This window comes from Monodelphis domestica, chromosome 2 (genome assembly GCF_027887165.1).
Source record: "Monodelphis domestica isolate mMonDom1 chromosome 2, mMonDom1.pri, whole genome shotgun sequence".
Lineage (NCBI taxonomy): Eukaryota > Metazoa > Chordata > Mammalia > Didelphimorphia > Didelphidae > Monodelphis > Monodelphis domestica.
The window spans coordinates 175142932-175165581 of NC_077228.1; the positions used below are offsets into that span (position 1 = coordinate 175142932).

The 22650-nt window shown below is 34.4% G+C and overlaps 1 protein-coding gene across 19 annotated transcripts in view; it reads left to right on the plus strand.

Moving 5' to 3' along the window:
- Positions 1 to 22650, plus strand: part of ACACA (acetyl-CoA carboxylase alpha) — a 291002-nt gene that overhangs the window by 15972 nt on the left and 252380 nt on the right. For 18 of the 19 annotated variants that reach the window (XR_461987.2, XR_461986.2, XR_461989.2 and 15 more), the window contains one exon: positions 621 to 873. The exons of the other annotated variant lie outside the window; for it this stretch is intronic. Coding sequence is in view for 7 of the 18 variants with exons in the window: in XM_056816443.1 (XP_056672421.1) it covers positions 647 to 873 (227 nt within the window). In the remaining 11 variants the exon portion in view is untranslated. The remainder of the gene's footprint in view (positions 1 to 620; positions 874 to 22650) is intronic. 19 annotated transcript variants of the gene reach the window in all.

Consider the following 22650-nt stretch of genomic DNA (forward strand, 5'->3'; position numbering starts at 1 on the left):
CATAGTTGATATAAATATTACCCTACTACAGTGGATTTTAAAGATATGAACACAAAAGTATGCTAGAGCTAGAAAGGAATTTTGAGACCTTGTAGTCTGACTCCATGCCTTTATAGATGAGGACACTGAAGTTGGCTTGTTCAGAGAGTTCCACGAGTTGGAAGGAACAGGCTGGACAACTATTACCAAATTGGTTTTTAATCAAGTAATAGCAATTATATATATGTGTGTATATATATGCACATATAAATTTAAGTAAATATCAAATTAAAAAAAACAAAATAAAACTTCATACCCCAGTATTCTATTTGGCAACCAGAAACTTTCTTAGACTACATTTGTAAAGGTTCCATTATAATTGTATCTTGGATAGCCCTGAGTTATTGAGGGCTATAGAAATGGCTTAAGAAACTTAGAAAGAAACTAAGACATTTTGGGGAAGGGATTAATTATTACTTACTAGGTAGAAGTAGGTGATATGACACCAGATTTCATTCCATATTGGGGAAAATAAAAATGCTGAAATATTCAGAAAAGGTATTTTTTCAATTTCTGCCTGATTCCTACATTATTATTCATTCTGTTCGGTTTTGTTCTATGACTTTTTTGTTTCCCTCTAGCTCTGAGAGCCTACTTTGATGATATAATGGATGAACCTTCTCCCTTAGCCAAGCCTTTGGAGCTGAACCAGCACTCTCGATTCATAATTGGCTCTGTATCTGAAGATAACTCTGAGGATGAGATCAGCAACTTGGTGAAACTGGATCTGTTGGAGGAGAAAGAAGGATCTTTGTCACCAGCTTCTGTCAGCTCAGATACTCTCTCTGATTTGGGACTCCCAAGCCTACAAGATGGCTTGGCCTTACACATGAGGTATAAAGAACTTATGCTCATTGAGTAGTTAATCTAATTGCTTGAGAATCATGCAACATGAATGAATGGACACATTATGCTAGGGAGAGAATATTTAACTGGAATATAGATTTAGAAATAATTATCTTTCTGCCTTCCTCACCCATTTCTTCCTTAAATATTAGGTCTTTGGGAAGTGATAGATAGAGCTCAGGAATTTGGTATATTGCTTCTTTGACCAGCATTGTTGAAATAGTCTGATTAAATAGATTCTACATGCAAGCAAATTTGGTTTTTAGTTGTCTTTCAATAGACCCTATCATTTCAGTAAGTTCACAGAGGATTTAGGATCATAAATTTAGAGCTATAAGGGACCTTAGAAGGGATCTAATTTAAATCCCTCATTTTATAGGAATCTTAGACAGGTTAAGTGATTTGTACAATTTCACATAGTATCATCTTTGGAATTCACACTCAGGTCTACTTCCAATTCCTGTTCTTTTCACTGACTTTGTTGTCTTTTGGTATGTATCTCAATATTGTAAATTTTAGGCATAAGGTTCTTTCATAAGCCATTCCATGGCTCTGATTTCTTTAGGGACTAAATTATTTTTATGTTACGAGAAATATTTATTATTACTATTACTATTTTTTTTACTTTTGGTTGAATATCCAGCTGACACCTGGTGATATGCTTTGTTTCTTGTATGAAAGGACCTAGATAAATATAAGTTGTGGTTACTGTTGAAACTATTGCTATTATTATCTAGGAACATCTATATTTAATAGTCATAAAAATTATCCAGCCACTCTTTACTAAATACTTTAATGCAGAGTAAATAAGTTCCCCAACCACGTCTTTCAGTGAGTGACCAGCCTATCCTTTGAGGCAGTGAGCATCCTCTACCTTTCCAGGTAGCTAGATGAAAGGTGAGGAATAAAAAAGCCTACTTCCATCCTATGATCAGAGAATTTTGGAGCCAGAAGGAATTGTAGAAATTCTCTAGTCCAATTTCTCTTCATTTATACAAGAGGCAAATGAGGTCCAGAATGATGAAGTACCTTGTTTGAAGGTGTTGAGTGCTTAAGTTATTTGTTATGTTGAGATTAGATCCTAGAACTCCCAACTCCATTTGTCCAGGGCTCTTTCTACCAATACTATTGTATTCTGAAATGGAACTAACCTCAAAACAGGGCAGGTTGGTTATATGGAGATGGATGGTCAAAGGGCTATGGCTCTGGGGAATGTGTGAAAGAGGGGTTTAGAGCTGAAGGAACCTAAAGAATCAGGAAACCAACTCCCTCATTTTGCACATTAGAAAACTGAGACCCAAAGGAATTGAGAAATTTAGCCAAGATTATAGAGGTAGTAGAAAGTGGATCTTGGATCAGAACCTAAGTCCTCTGGAAGACTTTTATGTGTATTAAGTTTCTTGAGTTATTTCACAGCTGATGGCGATTGATATGTAACTTTTGCCATGAGGCTATGGATCATTTAGGCTTGAGAAATGGGATCAAGTATATGAAACTTGATATCTTTCTTCCTGTGGTAGGAAACTGAAAGCTTAGTATTATTAGGATGGCACCAGACCAGGAAACCCAGCTAAAAATAAGATAGTTTATAGAACCAGTCTTTGCAACAGTTTGGATTTGAAGTAGAGAAAACTAGATGTTGGTACTCACACTGAAATGGCATGATAACTTCTCTGCTATTATAATAAAACTCATGACTGTAGCACATGGATATGTTGTGACTGATGTGGTCAGTGGCTAGAGAAGTTGTGATATGGCCTGGATCTCCTTTGACCTTTTTAAAAAAAAAACTCATTTGAGGCTAATCTCCATTCAGGCCATGTTATTGGGAACAATTTTAAGGAGTGAATTTAAAGCACTATATAAAGATTAGCTATTTTTTGAAAGCCAAAGAAATTGACATATATGGATATAATCATTTATATTTAGACTTCATTTCTATATATGTATAAATAATAAAAACAGCTATATTTTTGAGGATATTAACTACTGGTACTCTTAGAGTCAATAATATTTTGATGCTTTTAATAAATCTGTAATCTCATTATTGTGGATAAATCCTTCATCATTGAACGTTTATGGTTCTTCCTATGTGATTCTTGCCTATGTCTTTCCATAAATCCTCCAGAGAACTTTTACCAAACATAACAGAGGACTTCTTCCAGGTCTTAATGTTTTATGAATGGCAGTGCAACCCTTGGGCTGTCCATTTGTCATCCCTCACTTTGACTGCTTAATTACCTTCTTTTCTTATCATCCCTGTCCATGATGCTGTTTCTTGAGTATGACTCATCACTGCAGTTTATGTTTCCATTTATTTACACCTGTATGTCTCTTCCATTGTCCGCCCTCTATCTAGGTTGACTGCAGTTTTGTGGGAGATGGTCATGTTTTGCATACATTGAAGGTTACTAGGAACCTCTTGGTGAGAGACAGCTTTTGCAGGTTGGATAGCTTGGGACTTTTGAATGCTCTGTGTCATTTGCCCAAGCTGTACTCTCCTTTCTGTTTAATTCTGTGTCCAACTTCCTGTGTAAAAATTAAAATTAATATACAATAAGTCCAAATATTATATAAGATTTGTTAATAATCACTAGAAGTAAAGGAATGTAAAGGTAATTATCTAACAAAATAAAACCAGATGCCTAAGCTAATCCACCTGCTCAAAAGGCCTGTTCCACCAAAGCCAAGACAGGAAGACAAGATCAAGAGAGGTGGAAAAAGGGAGAATTTATATCCTGCCTACATCAGTATGTAATGACAGGAGGAGAGTGGGGTGTTGGGTAATAGAGTTCAAAGGTACAAGATTTCTAATGTCCATCTGTTGGAAGATAGACATATTATTATTGGTTGAGTTACTTAACTGGTCTAACTTTATGTCATAATCTGGGCAATATTCATTCCTTATTCGTTTGTTTTTTTCTATGTGGATTCTTAGACTATTTTATTTTTTAAGTGACTATTTCACTGATGAGGCTCTGTAGTGTTTAGGGCTCAGTGTACTTAGTATGTCATCTACCTAGGAACATTTCCTGGACTAATGATAGCAACAATTCATGTTTGTCTAGTACTTCACAGTTTACAAAGCACTTGAATGACAATGCATGAAGTAAGTAGTAAAGGCATAATATCTCCATTTTACGGATGGTGAAACTGAGGTTTAAAGAAGGGGGAAAAACCCAGAGTTAGGTGTAGATCTTCTGCCTTTAAGCCACTTCTCTTTCTTTTCTACATTGCCTCTTAGTACCTGACCTCGTGGGCCAGGAGAGGAGATAGACCCTATTTATGGTGGAGAAATTGGGTACGGGATCTTACTGTGCCATGTTAGTCCTAGATTTTAGGTAGCCCAAGGAATAGTATTTTTCAAGATCAGTACAGTTGGCAGGAATAGAACACATAGTTTCTCAGGGTATGGATCAGCTTTGGATGATCAATCAAAAGCCTTCTTTTGCTTAATGAAATTTGGAAACCTCTCTCTAATTGGCTTCCTCTGCTGATTAATCTTTTAACCTCCATGGGACAAAAATGTAGCATCAGGAAGGCCTATCATGGCTTGGTGAGGTTATAGAGCAGTGGATCTTTTTTTTTTTTAACTCTTTTTTAATATCAGTTCTAAGACAGAAGGGCAAGGGTTAGGCAAATGGAGATTAAGTGACTTACATAGGTCCATACACCCTTAGGCAAGAAGTGTCTGAGGTCAGATTTGAACTCAGGTCCTCCCAATTCTAGGCCTGACTGTTGTGCCCCCTTTAGTTTTCTGTTTTTGTAAGTTGAAGTTACCAGAGAGTGAAGCTGACATATGTGAGCTTCATCAATAACTTATCCGTGAACCTTAGAAACCACTCAGTGTAAGTGAAAGCTCAATTTAAATTCATAAGTATGCATTCACTTGGTTTATTTACTTTGATAACTTAACTTGCTGGTATATCAAATATCATGGATTTATAGATATCTTCTGTTAGTGTGGTGTTATGGAGGACTTGGAGGATTATAGGATTTTAGGAATGGAAGGAACTTTTAAAAGTTCAACCTCCCTTGTAAGACATGTAAGAGTTAAATTTAGAAGAATTGTGTCTTTAGAATTTTTATAAAGTTTATTGGAATTCCTTGGACAGGTAAAGGCAGAGAGATTGGGGAAAAAAGCCTCTAGCTTGCCATGTGGCTTCTACTGTAGCACCCCAGCATTCCAGTTTCTTAGCAGGATGCCCAAGACAGTGTACTTCTGTAAAGATAATTTTAGCGTGGTGACTTAAAATCTAAATTTAATTGGTCGCCAGGGAAAATCCCAAATAATAAAATACCCAAGTCATCTGGAAATTTGTGGTGATTTAATTGATATAGTGGAAAGAGATTAAGAAGAAGAAAGATGGAAAGGGAGTAGGAATTTTTCCGCCTGGCTAGTGCCAGAAAGAAGACCAGAGGCTCTAGAAAGTAAGGAGGAAGGAACCAGCCTGAACTCCAAAAGGGCTCAGCCAAGATGTCTGAGCCTGAATCAGCTCAAGGGCAAACTCACCGCCAAACCCAGACAAATAGTTGCCACCATGCCAAGATGTTGGAATGCTTAGCACGCTGCCAGCCAGAGTCGCCTCTCCGGGGAAAGAGGGAGAGAGAGGAAGTGCCTTACATAGATGGTTTTACATCACTTTTCTGCGTCTCATCTGCACCAATGATAGCTTAGCTTGACTTAGGATAGCCCAGGGGCCTGTGTGCTTTTTCTGCACATATCTGTTGAAGGCCATTTCCTCAGATAATTAAATCTTTGAGTATGGTGCAGGCATCCTGACCTTGTTAAACTGAGTAGGGTGGAGAAATGTATAGTTCCCAAGACTTGATTCTGTTAAACCAAGTATCTCCATTGTTACTAATCAGGAAATAGCTAAATCAGATCTTCTAAAGTGCAGCCGTGTAGGGTGGAGTAGTTTTAAAATTCACACTTCCTGGTCTTTTAACCTCCCTTTCTCTTCCAGGTCAAATTCAGTCATCTCCTGATCAAGTGTATAGGTCACAGTCCTATGACCCATGCTCGGTGACACAAACTCATGCAGACTCAAGTGACCTGTTTTACTCAGAAAGGGGAGGAGTATAGAACTTTCCTCACAGACAGGTGAGGAAAATTAGGTCCAGAGAGTTTTAATGACCTACCCATAGTAAAAGTGGCAGGGCTAGGATTTGAACCCTGATTCTTTAGTACCATATCTATTGAGGGCAACTAGGTAGCTCAATAGATAGAGTGCCAGATCTGGAATCAGGAGGATCTATGTTAAAATATAGCCTGTCTCTTAATAACTGTATTTACCTGGGCAAGTCACTTAGTCCTAATTACCTAATCCTTGCTGCTCTTCTGTCTTAAAATGCATACTAAAACAGAAGGTAAGGATCTCAAACAAGCAAACAAAAAGAAATCCATATTTTTGGTCTTTCTAGCACACAAGATTGAGATTATTTGAGGTTGTTCCACACACCTCAAAGGCAGTACAATTTCAGATCACCCTTTGGTTGTCTATTGTCTAGCCAGATACAGTTAGAATTATAATGATTTGTGCCTAGGACTCTAGGAAGAATTTAAATGAGGAACCTAACTTCAAGGCATATTATTACTTTCCCAGGGTACTAAATTTGCTTGCTATTAGATTGGAAAAAACTTGTTTTGTATGGAGTATTTTTATTTGATCTTGTGGGAAGGGGTGCTGTTTTTTTTTAAACTTTTGTGTTGTATATCATTTGTATCTCCTGGTGGTTGAAACGTCTCATAATTGTGTTGAAAAGGCAACATTTTTATTGGAGCAAATGCTAAAAGTTTCCAAGTATTTTATATTGACCAAATGTCAGCAAACTTTATGTGTATGAACTGCTACTTTTTGTAGGTACATATTTTCAGAATAAGGATATGTTGAAATGCAGCAAACAATTCTCTTTTGGAAGGGAGATAATTGTTGAATTCACACTGCCTTTGCTTTGTATTTAAATGCAACCCCATTGAGCATTTGGTCTCTGGAATGGAAAAATGAGTCATTCAAAAATGAGAATATTTGTCATCTACTTCTGAGGGAATATTTTTTTTCCCTATTCAGTGATCATTTTATCAAGCATCTGTTCTGTGTCAGAGACTGTCCTATAGGTCCTTGGCTACATCTAGAAGAGAATTGGAAAGTTTGTTAAAGATCTCCTTTCTATAAAAGTGCTTTAAAATCTTTGGAAGAACTAAGATAGGGAAAGAATAAAAGTCTCGTGGAATTATAAATTATGTTCATACTTATCATGGATGTGAAATGTTTAGTTAACCAAAGATAAATAATGTATTCCTTCTCACATAGTATTCTGACAAAATATTTGATTAACACTAAAAATATTTACCCTTTGACCCAGCAGTACCATTACTAGGTTTGTATCTCAAAGAAATTAAACAAAAAAAGAGGGGGAAGGAACAATATGTACAAAAATATTTTCAGCAGCTTTTTTTAGGAGGGCAAAGATTTGGAAAGTAAGGGGGTACCCATCAATTGGAATGGTTGAGTAAGATATATTATATGATTGTAATGGAATACTATTGTGCTCTTAAGAAATGACAAGCAGTAGTAATTCAGAAAAACCCAAAAAGACTTACCCAAATGAATGCAGAGTGAAATAAGCAGAACTAGGAGTACATTGTATACATTGTATAGAGATTAAAATTAATATACAATAACTATATTCTATATTTTATAAAGTTTTATTAATATTAATTAAAGCAAAAGAACTGCCTGAATTCAGCCTGGTCACAGTCAAAAAGAGAGCATGGGAGGAGCATAACATCCACTTAAATACCAATAACAGGATCTCTCCAATGTGGAGACGCAGGAGAGATTATAGGGAATTTTGGGAAATACTAAAGACTTCTGGGGAATGAAGTCAAAGGTTCAAAATCTCCATTTATACAATTGACATGAATACTTATTTACAGTGAATGACTGTGAATGACAGCTATCCTCAGCAAATGATCCAAAACTATTCCAAAGGAAAAATGATAAAAAAAAATGCCATCTATTTCCAGAGAAAAAGAACTGAGTCTGAATTTAGACCAAAGCAAACTTTTTTCACTTTCTTAATTTTTTCTATTTGAGTTTCCTCCCACAAAAAGATTAATATGGAAAAATGTTTTATATTATTGTACATGTAAAATCTATATGAGATTGCTTACCATCTCAAGAGGAGTGGTGGGTAGAATGGAGGGAGGGAGAGAATTTGAGATACAATATTTTTTGAAAAATATTGGAAACTTTTTTTACATATAATTGGGCGGAAAATAAAATTTAGTACCTTAAACATAAAGATGTTTTCTCACAAGTTAAATTTTTAAAAAATAGGCAAAGGGCCATAAATTTGAAGACTATAGAATTTTCTCTAGAATTGTGCCTAATTTGCATGAAAGCTCTTAATGTCACAATGCAGAGAGGTGAGGACCTTTTAGAATCTCAGAGTGGTTTTGTTCACATCTTTTCCTTGCTTTTTTGGGGGTGAATTTAGAGTATAGAAATGACATGGAGAAAAAAAATTGATCCCATTTACCATTGCCATTTACAATCTCATTTCTTGTATTACTTTAGAAGACTAGCAGATACGTTTTTCTGGATGACCAATCAAAGAGAAATTTTAGAACCTTGGCTATTAGGGATATCCTTGTACTGCTACTCCACCAATTTTTCCCTGACAAAAATCAAGCATTAGAAAAAGTTTAGAAGTTAGAAAATGTTTAATGAGAGTGAAGGCATTGTTATATTCTGCTAGTAATAATTTGGGAGTAGAGGAAGAGGAGATGGAAAGAAAATTTGTAGTTGGATTTTTCATATCTGTTGTAGAAATTATATTACAATAACTTTATCAGTGGTTTTAAAATAAGTTTGATAAGTGTCATTAAAATACTTCAGTACTTTAAGAACTTGTGATTTTATGTGAAAATACTCTTTTCACTAAAACAGATCATAATCCCTCTATAGCTTGGGAAGGTCATTTTTGAGAGTTGGTGTGGCCAAAAAAGTATCATTTTGTGGTCAATTTGGTAATGAATTTCTTCAAACTCAACTTTTATACCTAGTTCAAGGAATAGCAAGTGGGTCAATTTGACTGAAATGGAGAAAAATATAGAGGAGCAATGTGAAACAAGACGGAAATACCGGATGCAGGGAGATCAGTTATTAGGCTATTATTACCAGTAGTCTAGTTAAGAGGTGATGAGGGCCTTAACTAGGGTAGTGGTCATATGACTAGAGAGAATGCTTTCAATAAAAATGAAGTTGGAGTTCCCAAGATTTGGTCAACTGGTTGGCTGGGGTTGGGGGTGAGAGTGAAGGAACAGAAAGAATTGAGGCCCATTTAAAGGAATGCTCATCTAGTTAAATGGAGAAATAGTGTTGCCCTAAACTGAAATAGGAAAATTTGGAAGGAGAGGATAGTTTGGGGAGTGAATGAGTTTTATTTTAGATAAGACACATAGAAGATACCTGTAGGATATCCAAATGGAGATAGCAGGCACCTGGTGATGTAAGATTACAATCCATGATAGAGCTTTAGTTGAATGGGATTTCTATGACAAACTTTTGCACCATCCTTTGACTCTTTCAGAGAATGAGGTTCAGCTAATGCCCCTTCCCTGTATCCCATCCTCCATGCTTGTCTATTCTCATGTATCCCAGTTATGACAAATAGCAGGTACCACTGCCCTTCTTCCTACTTTCTATACTAGAATACAGAAAAGAACCCGTCTTCCAGCAATACCTTTTTTTTTTTAAATTTAATATTCCCTCAACATTCTTTAAAGAGATTAAGGTTCTTTATAGTAATACATTTGTTTCTTTTCCCTCTGTTAGAATTTAATACTAGGTCCTTTTCAGCTTCTTTGAATTGCTTGAATAAATTGGATCTTTTTAGGTTTCTCTGAATTCTTGTGTTTGCATTTCAAAGTTCCTAGGAAGGAAGGAAGCAAGCATTTATAAGCATTTACTATGTACCAGATACTTTGCGAAGTGCTTTACAAATATTACCTCCTTTGATTCTCACAACTACTCTGAAAGGATATTATTATTATCCTCATTTTGCAGGTGAGGAAACTTGAGATATAACTGAGGTAAGATAACTTGCTAAGGGTCATACAGAGGCTAAATTTGAACTCAGGTCTTTTGTTACTTTTCACTGCACTAGCTTATCATCCAAAAGATTACTTTGATTTTTCTGTGGAAAAGATCAGTTCTGGCCTTTCTTATCAGAAATTCTTGATAGTCTTCTGTTCTATTAAAAGACCATTTCCCACTTCTCCTTAAACTTTACAGGGTAAATCATTCTTCTATGCAGGCCTCTATCTTTTGCCTTTGTTTTTTTAAATAACCCATACCATCTGTCTTAATATCAGCTCTACAGAAGAGCAGCAAGAGCTAGGCAAACAGGGTTTTAAGTGACTTGCTCCAAAGGGTTACACAGTTAGGAAGAATTTGAGTATTTGTTGTTGATGGCTGGAGTTGCTATAGCAATTTCTGAAAATAAGACAATAATGAAATTTGCCACATTGATTGACTTTTCCTTTCATTTGAACACTTAGAGGCCATTTTAGGATTATTAATTGGCTAACTTCAAAATTGTTATGTTTCAGGGAATGGGGAGGCCTGAGGAGAGGGAGAGAGACTGGGGAATGGCTGGTTCATAGCGCAGCCAGAAGACACACAATATTTTTTGATGAAGTATTCTGTTTTATATAGGTGTGGTTCACAGTACTCCAATATAATTATAATAGTAACATCAAAGACCATTGCTTACACATCACCATGACAAAAATAATAGTTTCTAATATTTTGAGAATTACCAACATGTGACACAGATACAAAGGGGGAACATGCTGTTGGACTTGTTCCCCTTCAATTTGCTGTATTCAGGGTTGCCACAAACCTTTGATTTGTAAAATAACACATCTGTGAAATGCTTAAGCAAAGTATAATAAAGCAATACATCATGCCTATTGATAAATCTCTGAGTTAAAGGGCATGGATATTTTAATCACTTTATTTGATAATTCCAAATTGATTTCCAAAATGGTTGTACCAATTTGAAGTTCAGCCAAGAATGTGCCAAGGTGCTTCTAATATCTGCTTCATCATTGACTATTGCCATTTTAAGTCATTTTAGCCAGTTTTCAGGGTGTGAGGTGAAACCTCAGGGTTATTTCATTTACATTTTTTTGAAGTGATTTTTTTCAAGTATTTATGAATTCCTCAGTTCTTTTGAGAACTGTTTGTTCATATCCTTAATCTCTTATCTATTGGGAACTGGCTTGTTTTAATGCATATTTCTTAATTGTTATATATCTTGGATAACAAACCCTTATCAAAGAAATTCGTTACAAAGATTTTTCTCCATTCAACCACTTTCATACTTATTCTAGGTTCATTAGTGTTGTTTAGAGAGTTTTTCTTAATTTCTCCCTTTTTCTCTTTAAGAGGCAAGGGAGCAGAAAGATCTCTGAGTAAGAGCCCACCTGTTGTGCAGGCTTTCAGTTGGTGACAGAAGAGTGTGACTGAGAATTGGTTAGTAAGTTGCAGGCAGTTGGAAAAGGGCTTTTTGTCTCCGGATCCCCTGTGAAGAGGAGTGTATGGCTCTCTCTCTGGGACTGTCAAGTTTTTCTGACAGTTGGAGACAGAAACTGATTTAAGGTCTTAACAACCTTATTGATTATTGATTAGCTTGGGTAGTGAGGCATTTAAAAGTAGTGGAGTCATAAACTGTAACATTTAAAATAGTGGTTGGCTTAAATTGTGACCAAAAAGATATGTTTTTTATATTAAAAATAAAGTGGTCACCAGGGAAAAATTCCCAAATATGAAATATACTCAAGTCAGCTGGGTTTTATAGAGATTTTTAATTGATACAAATGAGGAATTAATGAAAGGGAGAGAGAGAGAAAGAGGAAATAATGAGAAAAGGGGTAGGCCATCCCAGGCCAGCCTAGGCTGAAAGACTGAAGAGAGAGATCAGTCAGTCTTTTATCAACTCACCACAAGATCTGTCCAAAGCAAGATTTTAGTGTTCAGAGAGACACCAGTTCAGCTTCAGCTAGCTCAAACAAGTTCAGCCACCAAGCCCTTCAAGGCAGCTTTGGCCAGCTGCCTTCTCCATTCAGCTTTTCCCAGCTGAATCTCCAGCTGCTTCTCAGCTGAATGACTCCTCAGCTGAATGATTTCTGAGCCCTTACTGAGCTCCTTTTTAAAGTGAATTTTCTCCTATGCCACCTCCCCTAAGTTCTTACATCTACCAATCACAGTAGATGTTTTCCAAAGGACAGACCATTCTTAATTCACACCTGAGTAGACTAAACTTTTGAGTAATTCACACCTGAATAGACTAAAACCTCTGAGTAAGTTCTCACCTCTTTGCCCTTTGCAAGTTCACAAGTTGCCTGACCTTTATAGGTACTTAGCACTTTTTTGTATTAGATCTAAAAATAGGCACAGCTTAAGGGCTTTTGCCTTACTATAAGTATGGGTTAAGTACTTTTAATTGTTCAGCGAGGAGTTTACAACTTTATCTTCCCCTAAGGCATGCTTAAGTATGGGTGAAGTAGAATTCTCACATTCCTGATCTAAGTCCCTTCATTGTTTAAAATGGGGAATGGTCTTAACCAAGTGTTCTGAAGTAGGGTCTGAGAATTTTTAAGATTGAATAAAATAAGAAATTTTAAGATTTTTAAGATCTGCCTAGCCCTGGCAGAAGAAACTGCCCTCAAAGGCAAATAGATTTAGGGTTTTTTAGAAAATTTTTCTTAGGATTGGGATCTTAGGTATAGGTATAAGATTACTCTCATTTTCCTCCTTTCTATTTCTTATCCATACTTTACTTATAATAAACTATGCGTTTTGTGTTTAAGAAAATGATCTTCTGGCTTTGTTAAAAACTCCTAACCCCAAAATTTAAGCCTTCACAATATCTAACTCAGAATATTTTCAGTTTCATGTAATCAAAGTTATCTATTTTATCTTTTGTAATTATCTCTTTCCCACATCTTTCATTTTTAAAATAGTATCTTAAATATTAAAGTTATATCCATTAGTAGGAATTATAGAATATGGCATTCTTATGCCTTTTATGCCATTAGTCCTAAGCATAATTCCTTCCAGACTATTTTCTAGTTTTTGTAGCAATTTTTATCTGATGGGTAGTTCTTCCCTAAGGAATTTATGTTGTCTTCACTTTATTGGATTCCATTGTTTCTGAAAGTCTCTTTTCTAGATTGTTCGTTATTAAAAAAAAAAACAACTAATACAAGATGGTTTTGATGACTTCTGTTTTATAATATAGTTTAAGATGTGGAAGTGCTATGCTCTTTCCATTCCTATCTCTTTCCATTATTTTTTCTTAATAGTCTAGATTTTTTTTCCTAATTAATTTTATTATTATTTTATCAAGTTCCATAAAGTAGCTCTGATAATTTGATTGGCATAGCAATAAAAATATAAATTAGTTTTGGTTGTATTATCATTTTTAGTAAATTGGCATGAATATACTTCTAGTTGTTTTAGTTCTTTTAGGAATACTATATAATTGAATCTGTAGGAATGTTGTATTTTGGTGGTTTGATCCTTAAATTCTTTATGCATTTTTTAGTTATTTGGAATAAGATTTCTTTCTCCTTTATATTATTACCTCTTGAATTTTGTTATTATATTAGGAGTGTAGTTGGTTTTTGAGAATTTATTTCATAAATAAATTCTGCCAAAACTATTCATTTTCCTGATTAGTATCTTTGCAAATTCTCTGAGTTTCCAAATATGCCATCATATTTGCAAATAGAGTTAGCTTTATTCCTTTTTTTAAAATTGCCTCTTTATGCCTTTCTCTTGACTTACTGCTATTTCTAACTTTTTGTAAGAGCAGCATCTTTGCTTTACTCTTATATTTATTGGAAAAGGTTTTAGCCTGTCCCTATTGTATATGATGCTTGCTTTTGTTTTTAGGTAGACTACTTTCTGTGATATTAAAGCAAGATTCTTCATGTCTATTCTTTTTAGGTGTTTTCTTAATCTACTGAGGCATTCATGCAATGTTTGTGATGATTTATTATGTTGATTGTTTCCTCAATTTGAACTATTCTTGCATTCCTGGTATATCCTACTTGGTTATGATTAGTGATTTCCTGGATAAATTACTGTAGCCTGTTTGACATAATTTTGTTTCAAAATTTTCAATTAATATTAATGATATTCTATAATTCTCTCTTTTATCCTTCCCTGCTTTAGGTATTAGGACTATAGTTTCTTTCTTTTTTTTTTAAACCCTTACCTTCCATCTTGAAGTCAATACTGTGTATTGGCTCCAAGGCAGAAGAGTGGTAAGGGCTAGGCAATGGGGGTCAAGTGACTTGCCCAGGGTCACACAGCTGGGAAGTGTCTGAGGCCAGATTTGAACCCAGGACCTCCGGTCTCTAGGCTTGGCTCTCAATCCACTGAGCTACCCAACTGCCCCCAGGACTATAGTTTCTAAAGGATTCTAATAGGGTATCTATTATTTCTTGGTATTTTATGGAGTCATTGATGTCTGTTCTGGTTTCCAGGAATCTTTTAAATAAAATTTGTCATTTTCTCTTTTAAGCTATTTTCCTTCCAATTTTTTCCTTTAGGAGCTTTAAAACTCTTGCTTAATTTCTCCTAGATATCAATGTAGTTCTTGTTGCAAATCCATTATTTTCCTTTGAATATCTGTTTGTAGTTATTAAGGAGTTAACTCCCTTTTTTAGGGGATTTTTAGATTTTCAATAATTTGTGTTACTTGTTGCATTGGTCTTCTTTAGTTTGTTGATTTCTCCAGTTGTTGTTGAACTCTGGGGTTTTCCTTCAGGCCAGGTTCTATTTGTTCCTGTGTGTGTGCGCACGCGCGCGTGTGTGTATTAGTGGTGGTGGTATCACCTGCTTTCCTGTGTTGATAATCTTTTTCTAGAATTAGACCCACTAGATACCTGAGGGTCAGAACCTTAGATCTTTAGATCTTATGGCATCTTAGGACAGGGTTCTAGGAACCTCACATCGGTAATAAAGGACTGTTACTGGTTATTTTTTTCCCTTTGAACTTTCATTTCCATTCCCCAACCCTTCTACATTTCCTATGAATTTATAACCAACCTTGGGCTTTTCTTCTGCTTTTTGCATCCAAAGAGAGTTTCATGTTTTATATATTGCTCTCTCTTCTCTGGTCATGATGGAAGACAAAAGGCTTGTTTGGTTGTTCCCTTTCTTATATAATCTGGATTTTTTTTGTTTTGTTTTTTTTGCAGTTTTGGGATGGAAGAGGTCACTTCTGTAGCTTCTCTTTGACTTTCTTGATTGTTATTTGGTCTAGTGTGAATTTCTGGATTTTGCTTTAACAGGTATCTGTTACTGGGAAATTTGCTTCCGAACCATTTGGCCATCTTGATTAAATGTTCATTTGAATGCTTTTCTAAAGTTTTTTCAAACTTCATTTCTTTTTTTTTTTAATTTGTTATATTTTTAACACTACTTTTTTTTTTTACAATTTGAGTTCCACATTCTCTCCCTCCTACTCCTTCTGAGAAGGCAAGCAATATATCAGTTATACATATGAAATCATGCAAAACTCATTTTGATATTAGCCATGTTTTTTTTAAAAAAGCAAGATAAAGAAAATAAGAAAATTATACTTTGTACTTAGAGTTCAGTTCTTTCTCTGGAGATGAATAGCATTTTTTTTTTAAATCATGGATCCTTTGGAACTGTATTGATCAATGTAGCCAAGTCTTTTCACAGTTGGTTATTTACAATGTTGCTATTAATGTGTACAATCTTTACTTGTATCATTCATATATGTCTCACCATGTTTTCCTGAAACCACTGCACTAAAATCTCTTTTAGGACAATAGTACTCTTATCAAAATCACATGCCACAACTTGTTCAGCCATTCCCAACTGATAAGAATCTTGTTGAAGAATGACTTGGTTTCTTATAAATTTGACTTAGTTCTTTATATATTTGAGAAATTTCACATTTATCAGAGAAATTTGTTATAAATTTTTTCTCAGTTTGTTGCTTCCTATCTAATCTTGGTTGCACATTGCAATGTTTTGTTTATAAAAACCTTTAAATTTAATATAATCAAAATTATTCATTTTACATCTTGTAATGTTCTCTATCTCTTGTTTGGTCATAAATTCTTCCCTTCTCCATAGGTCTGACAGGTAAACTATTCTACATTCCCCTAATTTACTTATAAGATCATTCTTTATGTTTAAATCATATACCCATTTTGACCATATCTTGGTATATGGTGTGAGATATTGATCAAACCTGATTTTTACCATACTGTTTTCCAATTTTACCAGCAGTTTTTTCAAATAGTAAATTCTTAGCCCCAAAGCTGGGATCTTTTGGTTTATCAAACACTAGATTGTTGAGATCATTTACTCCTATTCTTTTCCATTGATCTACTCATATTTCTTAGCCAGTACCAGATTGTTTTGATGATTACTGCTTTATAGTACAGTTTAAAATCTGATACTGCTAGGCCACTATCCTTAACATGTTTTTTCATTAGTTCCCTTCGTAGCCTTGATCTTTTTTGTTCTTCCAGATGAATTTTATTATTTTTTCTATTTCTTTAAAATGTTTCTTTAGCAGTTTGATAGGTATGGAACTAAATAAGTAAATTAATTTAGGTAGAATTGTCATTTTTATTTTATTAGCTTGGCCTACCCATGAACAATGAATGTTTTTCTAGTTGTTTACATCTAATTTTAAGTGTGAAAAGTGTTTTGTAATTTTGTTCATATGATAGATTCCCAGCTATTTTATATTGTCTAGAGTGATTTTAAACAGTTTCTCTTTCTAACTCTTGCTGCTGCTGAGTTTTGTTGAAAATATGTAGAAATTCTGATGATTTATGTAGGTTTATCTTGTATCCTGCAACTTTGCTAAATTTATTAATTATTTCAACTAGTTTTTTAGTTTATTTCCTAGGATTTTTCAAGTATACCATCATATCATCTGTAAAGAGTGATAGCTTAGTTTCCTTATTGCCTATTTTTTCCTTTAATTTCTTTTCCTTCTAATTGATAAAGTTAGCATTTCTAGTATATTAAATAATAGTGATAACGGACATTCTTGCTTCACTCCTGATCTTGTAGAGAAGTCTTCTAATTTATCCTCATTGCAGATGATACTTGCTTATGGTTTTAAATAAATATTACTTGTTATTTTAAGGAAAGACCCTTTTATCCCTATTCTTTCTAGTGTTTTTAATAAGAATGGGTGTTATACTTTATCAAAGACTTTTTCTTAACCTATTGAGATAATCATGATTTCTTGTAGTTTTATTATTGATATGGTTAATTATGTTTATGATTTTCTTAATATTAAACTTGTCTTGTATTCTTGGTATAAACCCTACTTGGTCATAGTGAATAATCCTTGTTGCTGTAATTCTTTTGCTACTATTTATGATTTTTGCATCAATGTTCATTAAGGAAATTGGTCTGTAATTTTTTCTCTGGTTTTGTTTTTTTGGCTTAAGTATCAGCACCATATTTGTGTCATAAAAAGAATTTGGTAGAACTCTTCCTTTGCCTATTTTGCCAAATAAAAAATTTTTTTTAACCCTTACCTTCTGTCTTGGAATCGATAATGTGTATTGGTTCCAAGGCAGAGGAGTAGTAAGGGCTAGGCAATGGGGGTCAAGTGACTTGCCCAGGGTCGTACAGCTAGGAAGTGTCTGAGGCCAGATTTGAATCTAGGACCTCCCATCTCTAGGCCTGACTCTCAATTCACTGAGCCACCCAGCTATCCTTCCAAATAGTTTGTATAGTTTTGAGATTAATTGTTCCTTAAATATTTGATAGCATTCACTTTTGAATCCATCTGGGCCTGGGAATTTTTTCTTGGGGAGTTTATTGATGGCTTGTTCAATTTCTTTTTTTGAGATTTGATTATTGAAATATACTATTTCCTCTTTTGTTAATCTAGGCAATTCATCCATTTCACCTAGATTATTAGATTTATTGTCATATAATTGGGTGAAATAGCTCCTAATAATTGCTTTAATTTCCTCGTCATCAGAGGTAGAATCATCTGTTTCATTTTTTAAACTGGTCATTTGATTAGCTTCTTTCTAATCAAATCAAACAATACTTCATTTTATTTGTTTTTGTCATAGAACCAAATCCTACTCTTATTTATTACTTCAATAATTCTTTTATTTGCAATTTTGTTAATATCTCCTGATTTTTAGGATTTCCAATATAATTTTTAACTGGGGATTTAAAATTTGTTCTTTTTCCAGTTTTTTTTTTCATTGCGTGCCCAATTCACTCTTCTGGTTTTCCTCTGTTTTATTGATATAAGCAACTCATGGTTATATATTTTTCCCTGAGTATTGCTCTGACTGTATGCTATAAATTTTGATATGTTGTCTCCCCATTGTTATTCTCTTCAGTGAAATCAGTGATTGTTTCTATGAGTTGTTCTTTGATCCATCCATTTTGAAGAATTAAATTATTTAGTTTCCAACTAACTTTTGATTTATCTTTCCATAAACCCTCATTGATTATAATTTTTATTGCATTATGATCTGGAAAAGTTGCTTTTATTATTTCTGCTTTTTTATATTTGGTTGTAAAGCTTTTATTCTCTAGTATGTAGTTAGTCTTTGTATTTGTACTGAAGAGAAAGTATATTGCTTTTTATCCCTATTCAATTTTTTCCACATATCTATTACATTTAGCTTTTGTAAAATTTCATTCACTTCCCTTACGTCATTTATGTGTTCTGTGCTATCCACATCCAGAGAAAGAACTATGGGAATAGAAATACAGAAGAAAAACATTTGCTTGATCACATGGTTCGATGGGGATATGATTGGGGATGTATACTCTAAATGATCACTCTATTGCAAATATTAATAATATGGAAATAGGTCTTGATCAATGATACATGTAAAACCCACTTGAATTGCTCGTTGGCTACGGGATGGGGGAAGGAGGGAAGTGAAAGAAAATTAATCACGTAATCATGGAAAAATATTCTAAATTAAATAATTTAAAAAAAGATTAATTTGTTCTGATAGGAGAAGGTTAAGGTTTCCCACAAGTATAGTTTTACTTTTTTTTTCCTTTAGCTGCTTTAGTTTCTCCTTTAAGAATCTGGGTGCTATATCATTTGCATATGTGTTAAGTGCTGATATTTATTTATTGTCTATACTACCTTTTATCAATATATAATTATCTTCCTTATCTCTTAATCAGATCTATTTTTGATCATGATTGCTACTTTTTTTTAAATCTTGATTGAAGCCCATAGATTCTGCTCTAGCCTCTTATCTTTACTCGGTATGTGTCTACCTGCTGCAAATGTTTCTTGTAAACAACATATGGTAGGATTCTGGTTTTTAATCCATTTTGCTATATACATTCATTTTATGGGTGAGTTCATCTCATTCACATTCACAGTTATGATTACCATCTGTGTATTCCCCTCCATCTTGAATTCTTTTAATTTTACCCTTTCTCCTCTCACTCTTTCCCTTCAGGCCAGTGTTTTGCTTTTAATCACCATCCCGCTTCCCCTACCTTTTACTCCTCTTCCCACCACCACCTTTCTTATTCCCTTCTTACTTCTCTATAAGGTCTTTTAATTACCTCTAACTTCCCCCTCCCTTATGTTACTCCCCTACCAACACCACCTTTCTATTTCTTTATAGGGTAAGGATTCCATACCCAAAAAATTTGGCTGTTCTCCCCTGTCTGAGCCAAATCCAATGAGAGTAAAGTTTTATGTATTATCTGTTACCACCCTCATCTTTCCCTCCACTATAATAGTATTGTTCTCTCCCTCTGTGTCTCTTTATGTGATATAATTTACCCAATTTTACTTCTTTCTTTTTACTTTTTTTTCTTTTTTCTTTTTACTTTTACTTCTTTCTTCCTATTTCTCTTAGTACAACCCTCTTTTTCACATCTAGATTTTTTTTTTAAGGTTTCTAAAGAGCTTTATTTTATATAGATGATCTCATTTGATCCTCACAACTTTGCAATTGGGAATCTGGTGCCTTTGAACTACATTTCCCAGGAGTCCACTGTCTTCCTGTAGTTATGTGCTGACATAGAAAGTGGGATATATTGGGTGGGGTTCCTAGTGTTGGGCTCTTGGCTTCCTGTCTCTACTGTGGTGGAGCATGGGGTTTTTGAACAAGGAGATTAGCCATAGGCAGATGGTTTTTATTTTGTTACCTTTTTATTCTTTTACTTCTTGTGATCATTAATAAATCTATCAAAATATGATATTTTAAATTATTGTATATTAATTTTAATTTTTATACAACCACCCTATGAGCTAGGTGTTATAATTATACCCTTTTTACAGATGAAGGAACTGAGGCTAAAAGGTTCAATGATTTATCTAGTCAGCTAGTAAGTAACAGTGATAGGATCTGAACTCAAGTCTTCTTGACTCGAAGTCCACCTCTCTATCCACAATACCTTCTAGATTCCTAGATGTTCTAGTTTTCTCCCACTACCAGATTAATTTTAAGATTCTTGAGTTTACTAATTAGATGAAGGACTTTGGATAGTAAGGAACCTCCAAGGTCTCTGAAAGGACCTTTTTCCACTGACCTACAAAATATTCACATACAGGAAGGAAGATAAGAAGAGCTGAATATGCCTTTCCATGGTACTGTTATGGGGTACAGATGTGTACCCCTGGGGTTTGGGAAGGATACCTTTTGCAAGAATACAAGACTCCAAAACTTAGCTTAAAAACAAAAAGAGAAATTTATTAATTTAGAAAATAATGTTGAGAGTGGCCAGGAGGATAGCAAGGTGGGACAGCAAGATGGGGAGCAGTTCCTGGGAGGACAGCATGGGTGGAAAGGCTGTCCCCCCTCTAGATTTTTTTTTACATATTCTAAGGAGCTTACTACCACACCCTCTGTCTATGTTTACTTCTAACTACTATGATAATGTATCATCTTTCCATAGAGGCATATAAATAATTTGACCTCACTGAAGCCCTTAATTTTTTCTCTTTCTTATTTACCTTTTTAAGCTTCACTTTTATTTTGTATTTGGACATCAGGTTTTCTGTTTGTCTGGTCTTCAAGAATGCTTCAAGAAATCTTCTATTTTATTAAATGACCATATTTTCCTTTGAAAGAACATAGTCAGTTTTAATGGGTAGGTGATTCTTGGTTGTAAACCCAGTTCCCTTGCCTTCTGGAATATCATAATCTAAGCCTTGTGGTCCTTCAGTGTGGAAGCTGTTATATCATGTGTAATCTGGACTGGGCCTCCATGATATTTGAATTGTTGCTTTCTGGCTACTTGCAGTATTTTCTCTTTGACGTGGGACCTTTTGAACTTGGCTATAACATTGGGTCATGACTTTTCAGGTACTCTTATAATTCTTAAATTGGCTCTCCTGGATTTTTTTCCCCAGAGCAATTGTTTTTTCAATGAGATATTTCATATTTTCTTCTATTTTTTTCATTCTTTTGATGTGGTTTTATTATTTCTTGATGTCTTGTGAAGTCATTAGCTTCCATTTTCCCAATTCTAATTTATTTTCATTTTTTTGTCATGCAAAACAGACTTCTATATTGGTTATTGTTGTAAGAGCAAAGTCAGACATAACTAAAACCCCAAAATAAAACCAAAAATACACTGATGTGAAAGACAACTCCAAGAGTTCTTTCTCTGGAGGTGGATAGCATTACCAGCCTTTCATGATTGTTCCAGATCATTGTGTTGCTGAGAGTAACCAAATTTTCACAATCATCATATAATATTGCTGTTATTGTGTACAATGTTTTCTTAGTTCTGCTTATTTTGCTTTGCCTCAGTTTCTGCAAATCTTTGCTGCTTTTTTTCTGAAATCATATTGCTTATCATTTCTTATAATGAAATAGTATTCTATTACCAACATGTACTATAATTTGTTCAGCCATTCCCCAATTTGTTGACATTCCCTCAGTTTCCAATTCTTTGTCAACAAAAAGGGGAGCTAAAATATTTTTGTACAAGTGGGTCTTTCCCCCTTTTAAATTGTTTTTTTGGGATATAGACCCAGTAGTGGCATTATTGGATCAAAGGGTATGCATAGTTTTATAGCCCTTTGGGTATAGTCCCAAATTGTCCTCCAGACAATTCTTAACTTTTAAAGACTAGATTTCTTCCACATCTTTTTTGATCCTACTTTTTCATTTGGTCCATTCTACCTTTTATGACACTCTTTTCTTCATTGAATATTTTTTCCTCTTTTTCCAGTAGGGCAATTCTGTTTTTAAAACTCATTTCTTCTTTGGATTTTTGTTCCTCTTTTTTCCAGTTGAACAATTTTATTTGAACTGTTATTTTATATTTGCAATTCTTACATTTCTTTTCCCATTTTTCTTCGGTTGTCTTATTTGATTTTTGAATTCCTTTTTTAGTTCTTTCAGAGCTTGTGATCAATTCCCATTTATCTTTGAAGTTTTGCATGTGTTTCCTTGGATTTGACCATCCCCTGTAGTTCCTGTACTTTGCTCTTTGTCCCCATATAAATTTTTGAGGGTTAAGTGTTTCTTCTGCAGTTTGCTTGTTTTCCCAGCTTTTTTTTTTTGCCTTTGGACTGGTAATTCTGAAAGCTGCTTCCTGATTATGATATATGATTATATTCCTGTGCCGCTGGCTTGCAAGGTTTGGCACTGTATGCTATTTTGCCCTGGGGTTAGGTCTTTACCACAGCAGTGCAGGCTTCAAAAATATCCATTTC